Here is an 8,564-nt window from a genome sequence, read left to right as displayed (position 1 = left end):
TATTGGTTTTTTTTTGGAGTCCGGGCTGTCGAATTCGTAATTGGCGTTAAAGGAATTGTAATTATTATTTTATGCATAGAAAACACTAAACATTATACAAATCTCCTGTATTGTATGTTTTTCCCCCATATTTTTTACGATTGTTTCACTTTAATATTGCCATAGAAATAAAGAAAAGACTAAATAGAGTATAAATTATGTTTTATTGAACATTTTCACAGAGTGACATTAATCGACAGGTGCAATGAAGAGTGCGGCTGCGTGCAAAATGGCGTTCTGCGGCGTGAAGTTAGGCGCGAGCGGTGCGCTCACTTCGCACACTAGCGCGTCCCGCGTCGCACTCGCGTACATTGCCAAGGTCACGCGACTAGTGCGGGACGCTCGACTCTGCAATTGAAAATCTTTCATTCTTTCATTTAGTTTTGCTACAAAAACTTCAACGTGGCGACTTTCCTCTCTTAGCGTACAGTTTACGTGAAATAAGTTTAATTCCGTAAGGAACACTGTTCAAGTATGAATTGTTTAATATGTAATTTTGAAGAAAAATGATTTTTTCATCAGAACGAAACGCTGCAAGATATTAGTGATAAATTATTTTTAATCACCTGTAATTCATCATCTCTCGGTACATATGTAAGTGACAGAGGCGGTGCAGGTAAGAAAGGAGGCGCGTGCGCATCGACCGGACACAGGCCCGACACGTCCCAACGACACCCGCTTAGCGACAGGCCGGTCACTTTCACGCTGTTTGAGCGCTCTTCATATTCTTAATAAATTAATTTAACTTTACGTAAACATCAATTAGCTAATTAAGATAAATAAACACAAAATATTAAAAACAAATGCTATGAATGATAATAAATTGAAAGCAAAATTATGGATAAAATGCTGCTAAAACGTGAATAAGTATAATAAACGCTTGGCATGCGGCTGTCAGTTGTCAAAATGTCAAAGTGGATTCGTTATAATCTGTGATTTTCAAGTTATTTGTATTTGTACCACTGACACTATAAAATCTATAAAGGGATGTAAATCCAAAATGTCCTGTAAATAAACCCCAACAATTATAATAACATTACAACGATAAATCAGTAAAAGACAATAAATTTGAGTAAGAAATACAAATTCTTCTTCGCTATTGGGGGGGTATTTACCAAATGAATATGAATACCTCTGTGGTCCCACTGGACGTCCAACCGCAAAGAGTGCGGTGCACAGCCGAGCGTCGCCGCGGCATTCGCCTGAACAGCCCGCAAGGCGCGGGCCGGGAATAGCAGGGAGCGAAGGTCCAAGTCTGTCGAAATCATTATTTAAGACAATTTACCTCTTCTTTGCATGTAGGTCAACCATAGTTATGATACAATAAAAGTAATCACTAAGAATTAAATTATTAGCTTTAAACATGAATTTAAGAAACTCATCCCCGATTTCGTGGATCCGATCCCCGGCTGAGCCCCAGACCTGTGAGAATAAGCTTGTAGCGCCGCGGCTGTGCACTGTGTGTGTGTGTGTGTGAAGGAAAACATTGTGAGTAAAGCCGGTTTACTTAGACCCAAAAAGTCGACGGCGTGCGTCAGGCTGGAGGCTGATCATCTACCTGCCTATAAAATTATACTAACGTTTAGGCATAAAGTTGTCTGCGACTATCTCGGTGAGTCGATTGGCGGACGCCCGCGCTCGGAAACAGAACTCCCGGATGTACTCGTCCGGCTTATCCGGCCCGGACCATAACATTTGCCATTCTTCTGGTACCTATGGACATTAATCAAAATTTACACGATATTCTCATTTTATTTAGAGTTTTCTGGTTCCTTCAACACCAGACTAGACATTTTATACGTAAAAATCACATTTCATTGAATATACAGTCGACTCTCGATAACTTTTTTTGCTGGTCCCTTGAGAAAGCTGATCCTTTGAAGTTGAAGGAAAATCTTCTTGCTGACCAATATGCAATAATTTGAAGTTTGGGTTACCCTACCCCTCTATAATTTGAAAAGTTTGTCACACTCACACCTGTCAATTGTATATACGTACATAATTGATATATGCGTACTGTCGCAGTCCAGTCTTCTGGTTTATTTGTAAAATCAAGTCTTTAAGAGCAAAATAACGTCTTAACGTTTACGTTATTGAAATAGCGTCATTCCATTGTATATAGAGTAACTTAGTAAAGCGTAGCACATATGTTGTATTGTAACTGCAGTCAGCCAGAAATGTCATCAAAAATATAAAGCGTAAAAAAAAAGTATTTCAATTTATTTTCTCCGTAAAAGTTGTGAGATCTAAACAGAGCGCACCAATACATGAGAACTTGGAGAAATTGATCGTGGTCGGTAACAGCTAAATAAAGCTTCTAACTCCTCTAGAAGTGCCTTTGAATTTGGATGATCGGTCAGTCAGTGACAAAACTTTAACAAGTTATAATCCTGAAACTACTGGTTCAATTTGAAACATAGCGTGTTTATACTGTTACGAGCTAAGGGGTCGGATAGAAAATGCCGTAGATTTATTCAAGGGTTTATTTCTTGGTAAATCAATGAGGAATTTATGGGCACAAATTAACCGCAGAGATGCACTAATTACACACACAAAACAATCACTAATTACTTCACTTATGCACTCTTTACACTGTAATTTATCACTTGTATTCACTTTGTTCGCACTTTATCGCTTCGGTGTTTTGCTCTAGTTATCGCATTCCAAACTAAAGGCGACTAGTCGCGTTTCGGCTCGCTTATATATCCCTGGGAATAATTCTAAACAATATTCGAGAACTTTCTAGGCGGGCTTGCTACTGAGTAGCGATTGCACAATTCTAGAACGTCCGCACTCTTTGTCTCTTTCGCACGTTGCTCCGTCCTTGTCGTACGGGGTTCTAGAGTGCTCAGTCTAGTTTCGAGAAAGTTCTGATTTTCTCTCTCTCTCTCTCGTATCATTTCGTCCTTGTCTCACACCTAGAAAGTTTGGTCTAGAATATTCCTTCATCAAAGGGGTATACCTAGGCCTGAAAACGCCTGAAAACGGGTCTCCTGAAAACTGCACCACTCTACTACACATGTACTGAAACCGACTGAAAAGAGGTTTCAGCTTCCTGAAAACTAGGGTAATATTATGGAAATTACAATTTTCTAATATGTGATTGACCCTCTCCTGAAATCATATTACAGCCTGCTGAAAAGTTCTCTAACTAGTGGAAAAATCTAGAAACATTGAAGTCGACCCGTCTCCGTAACAATACAATCACAAGAAAAGAAAAAGAAATGGAAAATTCAAGCCTCTAGTTTTATCGATAACGATGTTACAGGGGTTGGAAAATGTCCTGAACTGCTTCGAGAAAAGCATGGCACGGCCGTGTCGCCTTTCGCTCGACTTGGCCCCCAAACATATCATCCCTCAGTGACTCAACATACAATAGACATACACAATGTATATATATACACTTAACCGCTAACTGAAATTACATATAAGGCGCTTCTAAATCACAATAAATTACGTACGATATGCAAGTGAGTGTCGGTATGCAGTCGATGCGCATACGCAGCCAGCGTATGATGGATGACTCTTGCACTTCGCTTCGCGTCACTAGATTCACCTGCGCACACGCACGTCCACCAGTCGCTGCCACGCTGCGGACATTTTTATTACCGGTTACAAGAACACTCTGGGAAACTTTACCATATTGTCTAATATGTATTGTTATAAAATGTCTTTTTTTAAAGAACAGGGCGTAACCCGACAGGAGGCTAATCTGATGCCAAGTGATACCGCCTCCTATGAACACTCAATGCCAGAGGGCTCGCGAGTGAGTTGCCGGTCTTTTAGGAGTTGCTACGCTCTTTTTTGACGGAGCCCAAGTCGAATTGGTACATAGTGGAACGTCATTGTATTCTGCATCGACGTTCCATGATAAAATAATTTAATATTTCAAACAAAAGAAATTAGTTCAAACCACGCGACCTTACAACTCTAGTCTAGAGGAAAAGCAATATTTTATAAAAACAAATACTCTACCATTTCCACGGAGAAGTCCGGTTTAAGAAGAGGATTCCCAGTCATAAGTTTCTTCCACAGCACCAGAAGTGATTTTATTGGTGCTGTGCTTGTGTTTCTCTTTGAAACAGTCGAATTCATTTCTAAAAAATTTCATCAAAAATTAGTATACGTTGATCGTTACACAACATATTTATTATTAATAAGAGTTTAAGAAATCTTCCTACCTCTGAGACCCGAGACAATATTCTCAGCAGCCTTCCTCTCCCAGGCGAGGCGACAGTTCTTAGCCAAACCCAGAAGTTCAGGAGAATCCAGTTCCGGCAAGTTCTCAAGCGCCGTTATGTAATCCTGAACAGTGACTCTCATAAGACTTTCAAGTTCAGTTCGCCATTACTCATTTGTGAAATTGACATTTCAATATCTTGAATAGATGTTAAAACTTAAGTAATTAAACAAATAAAAACAATGTATTATTTTTCAAATTTTAATTTTTAAGTTAGAGATGTATTCAGCTGAAGCCGAGATCTACTTTCTGGCCTTTTCAAGAGAGCGTCCGTTTTCAGGCGTTTTCAGGCATTTTCAGGACTAGTTTTACCGCTTTTGATGAGGGAATATTCTAGAGCGAAGATTAGGATTAATTAAGATTATTACGGAGTTTTCGATCCGATCCTCTAGCTCGTAACAATGTCATTTTGAAGTTATTGACTGACAAAAAAAAAATAAATAACAAAAACAAACCTTTAGCCTCCACGGGCAACTGAAAAAGTTTATGTTTAACAATATGAAACGTACCTGCAAACTGTCTGCGTAGGGCAAAGGCGCATTCAGCCCGGGCAACGTATACGTATTCGCCTGAGACGAGTCCCCCAAGCTCGAAGCCACCAGAGCTCGAAGCACGCGTCTGTCGGGTGCCGTCGGGACGCGAGCCGAGTACACGGCCTCGCACAGCGAGCGCGACGTGTCCGTACTTTGGGATACGCACGCGCGCACAAGAGACACTTCGCCCCAACCCCACTCGTAGTAACGGCTCCAACCTTGATCATTGCAACGTGCAATAACAATATAAACTTAAGAGCTGCGATCGACAGTTAAAAGCTGAAATAACTCTCATCTATGGTATGGAATTAAAGACATTTCTCCTACAATTAAGTCCACACCCATATCTCGAAAACTATTGTACTGATTTCGATGAAACTTGGACTGTTGTCTAAGCCGAATCGCCTTTACGTACGTTTAACGTATAACTGTACGTTTACCTAACGGCACGTACGCCCTCCGTTCCAACACCAAAGCGTGCAATATCGCAAGGTTGACCAGACGCCTCGTCATGGCCGCGTTTTGTGAATTACTCCAGGTGCTCAATACGCTGCATACATTATGTTTCACACCCTCTGCAGCCTACAATTTAATGAATTACAAATAAGTCTATTTTTGTGAATTTTTTTGTTTGAGATTAAGATTTATAAATTTAGCTTTTGATATAAATTAACATACAAAAAGGCCATTGGTACGCACCTCAAGTAACACATTGACACAGGAACCGGATATCGCAGCCGGAACTTCGCGATCTTCGGCGACAATCCACACGCGGACGTCACTATTAAAATCTTCGACCTGAAATGCATCGACATTGTTAATCGGTTCATAAGAATATTTTCCGAACTTCGAAAAAATTATCATCAATACTGAGAACGATTTATCAGATCTATTATTTTTAATAAGCTGCTGTGGTCTCTGGCAGAATGACCAGCGCTGTGGAACAGTCTGCTCCTCAGCATAATGCTGAGCCAGGGCCAATTACAACCTCAGCACACACGCATTGCACAATTAAAAAACATAACTTGTTCTTAAAAAAAAAAATATCGCTCATTTTTTACTTTTTTATCTTTGACTATTGTTATTTTGTATGTTTCTGTGTGTATTTGTGTGTATTGTGTGTGTATTTTGTGCGTTTGTGTGTTTCTGTGTGTGTATTTAGTGTGTTTCTGTGTGTGTATTTTGTTAGTTATAAATGTTATGTCTATGTCTAATAAATCGTAGAGATTTCTTAAACAGAATGAAGATAATTCTGAGCCAAATTGTTATATTAATGTTTGCACGTTGCGTTTGAATATTCTTTAAACAACAGATTATACCGGTCGATTCTTCAGGTCATTTAGGAACTCCCTAAGAGCCCTGGAGAAGGGCGAAGCTCCGACGATGATGGCCAGCCAACCTCCTTCGCGAATGCTTTCGAGAGCTCCTTCCCACGCTTGACGCCCCTCGTCTATTCCCAACTGAAATTCATGTTCTTCACTTATTAAAACCAAATGTTAAACAGATAAAAGAGTACCTGACGAAGTAGGTCGAACACGTATGGGTGACATTACAGGATGCCTTGGTCTCAACGGCTGCTAAATTATGTGGAGTCGTTAAGAGTTAGAACATGGAGAAAGAAGCAAGAAAGGCAGTAAGCGAGAATAAGATCGTCTGTTTAAATTAAAATCGTATACACACGGCCCTACAATCAGTGCCGATACCGGAACAACGGTGATGGGGATGAGTCCGGTTCGTAGGTAGCGATCCAGGGTGCTCCCCACCACTTCTCCGACATTGCCTCTGATTAAGGCTTGCACGGCCCTAAAGTCCAATCCCGATTTATGCAATTGAATAATGTAATACGTATCTAAAAATCTCAGCAAGTGGTATCGTAAGATCTACAAAATGAAAGAGTTGTTTGCGTTTAAATGTTGACCTGTATAAAGCGGCGTGGATAAGCGTGTGCCTGCAACTGATCGGCCGCGTGAGTCCCCAGAAGTAGGACACAGCGCTGCGGTGATGACCAACGATGAACTTTGCGGATCTCATCACCGCCGCTCATCACACCGGCTCCTATAAAATTAATGAAATTACTCGAATCGGTTACCATGGAAATGTAGTAAATTAATGAAAAACTTGGGCATATTTGGAACACGTGTAGTAAACTGTGTCGGTGAAGTTAGCAGAGCACACAAAAATTAGAGTTCTGGCAGCAAACACGATAGTTCTAGAGTTCCTGATAGTTTTTAGAAAGAGTTCTGCACTTTTAAGTACAGAAAATATTTTTTTTAAAAATCGTGAAATGCTCTGCCAGCTTCCCGGGCACAGCAGAGCATTTCTTATCGATTTCGATTAATAAAGGTCTCACTAAAACAACAAATTTAATTTTAATAGTTCCTTATCATTTAAATACAAAAATAAAAAGGTTTAATTATAAAAAAAATAAAGAAGAGTGAGAAGAAGAAGGATTAAAAAAAACCATGTTGTCTAGACATGGTTTCTATTAGATCTTTTAGATGTCTAGGCAAAGCAATTGAAGCCTAGGCCAGAACTCTTCGTTTTCTCTCAGCAGAGCATACCTCTATGACGAAAATTGGCAATTTATCACTAATTTTAGAAAAATTAAAAAAAAAACACTTTAATACCAAAAGTTAATACTTTTTGAATTTTTCTGGTTTAAAAGAACTTTTGAACTCAGAATTCAAAGATGGGAAGAATTTTTTTTTATAAAAAACCATATATTTTAAAGACTTTTGTTGTTTGTGCTGTTCCGATCTGTTAATCTGACTTATCAGAAATATACTTTTGACGATTGAGTTACGATCGTACGTCTCACCTAACATTTGATCCACCAACAGGATCACGGCGCGGTACAAGCTGTTCGGCCTCAGAGCGGACACTGCCACGACCGTCTCAAATATTGTCAGCCCCAACTTGTTCATCAGTCTAAAGTCTCCGGACTTCATAAAGTCCAACCATAGCGTGTCATTTAACGAAAGCTTGTCAAATAACGCTTCGTCTTCCATCTGGAAATATAACTTATTGGACGCTTTCTATGTTAAATGTTCTTTTAAGTAAATTAGTTTGGACTGAAATTACTTATATGTAGGTAATGCATGAAAAATGTCTCAGGGAAGAGAAAATGTATTGAAAATATATATACTCAAAAATTTTACGTCGATTTGTATATTGGTATTGGATATTGAAATTTTTTATAGGACAGTGGAGACAAATCAGCCTACGGGACGCCCATAAGGGGCCTTCATCACAGCCCATAGATGTCCAAAAAACTATCATTCAGATCGAACAAATATCAAAAAGAAAATCAAGTAGAGTTAAAAAAAGGTCTCGTCTCGGACAAAGTCGGGACGCATCAAGATCTGGTGGTGGATGGTTATGGAAAATAATGGTAAATAACGTTGACAGCTCCTCAAAGTCAGTTTGATTGTCCTTTGCACTCACCTTAATGCTCGCAACTCTTTTAAGACAATCATCAGGAATCCAGTGGTGAACATTCTTAATTGCAGCAATTTCTCGATCGTCAATCGGTTCAAAGCTTCCTATAAACAATTGCCAGAGCTGAAACAAAATATACTTATAAGACCTCATGATGAAACGATTATTTCCAAGCAGCTTGATCCCTTGGTGTTGTGTAGAGAGCGAAGTGGAGTCTCTCTGCAACTTCCACCGCATTTACCACGGAGTGTTCCGAGGAGTTCGGAGTAATACCTGCTGCTAATTTCACCATGGGACGTCGAGGCAGAATACGA

At 39.6% G+C, this 8,564-nt stretch overlaps 1 protein-coding gene across 1 annotated transcript in view; it reads right to left on the bottom strand.

The window, feature by feature from the left end:
* Positions 1 to 205: 205 nt before the first annotated feature.
* The window catches only part of LOC123714875 (cytoplasmic dynein 2 heavy chain 1), a 68,262-nt gene continuing 59,903 nt past the window's right edge, over positions 206 to 8,564 (bottom strand). Inside the window, exons 65-78 of the mRNA XM_045669502.1 lie at positions 8,257 to 8,373; positions 7,631 to 7,820; positions 6,731 to 6,867; positions 6,132 to 6,272; positions 5,512 to 5,610; positions 5,253 to 5,394; positions 4,789 to 5,030; positions 4,221 to 4,344; positions 4,015 to 4,136; positions 3,501 to 3,629; positions 1,620 to 1,752; positions 1,172 to 1,294; positions 606 to 766; positions 206 to 387 (exon numbers count right to left, since the gene is read on the bottom strand). Coding sequence (XP_045525458.1) covers positions 229 to 387; positions 606 to 766; positions 1,172 to 1,294; positions 1,620 to 1,752; positions 3,501 to 3,629; positions 4,015 to 4,136; positions 4,221 to 4,344; positions 4,789 to 5,030; positions 5,253 to 5,394; positions 5,512 to 5,610; positions 6,132 to 6,272; positions 6,731 to 6,867; positions 7,631 to 7,820; positions 8,257 to 8,373 — 2,019 coding nt within the window. The 3' untranslated portion in view covers positions 206 to 228. The remainder of the gene's footprint in view (positions 388 to 605; positions 767 to 1,171; positions 1,295 to 1,619; positions 1,753 to 3,500; positions 3,630 to 4,014; positions 4,137 to 4,220; positions 4,345 to 4,788; positions 5,031 to 5,252; positions 5,395 to 5,511; positions 5,611 to 6,131; positions 6,273 to 6,730; positions 6,868 to 7,630; positions 7,821 to 8,256; positions 8,374 to 8,564) is intronic.

The sequence above is a fragment of the Pieris brassicae genome, chromosome 10, assembly GCF_905147105.1.
Source record: "Pieris brassicae chromosome 10, ilPieBrab1.1, whole genome shotgun sequence".
NCBI classification, from domain to species: domain Eukaryota; kingdom Metazoa; phylum Arthropoda; class Insecta; order Lepidoptera; family Pieridae; genus Pieris; species Pieris brassicae.
Note: the sequence above shows the minus strand (reverse complement) of the source record. Positions and strands in the feature narration are given on the sequence as shown.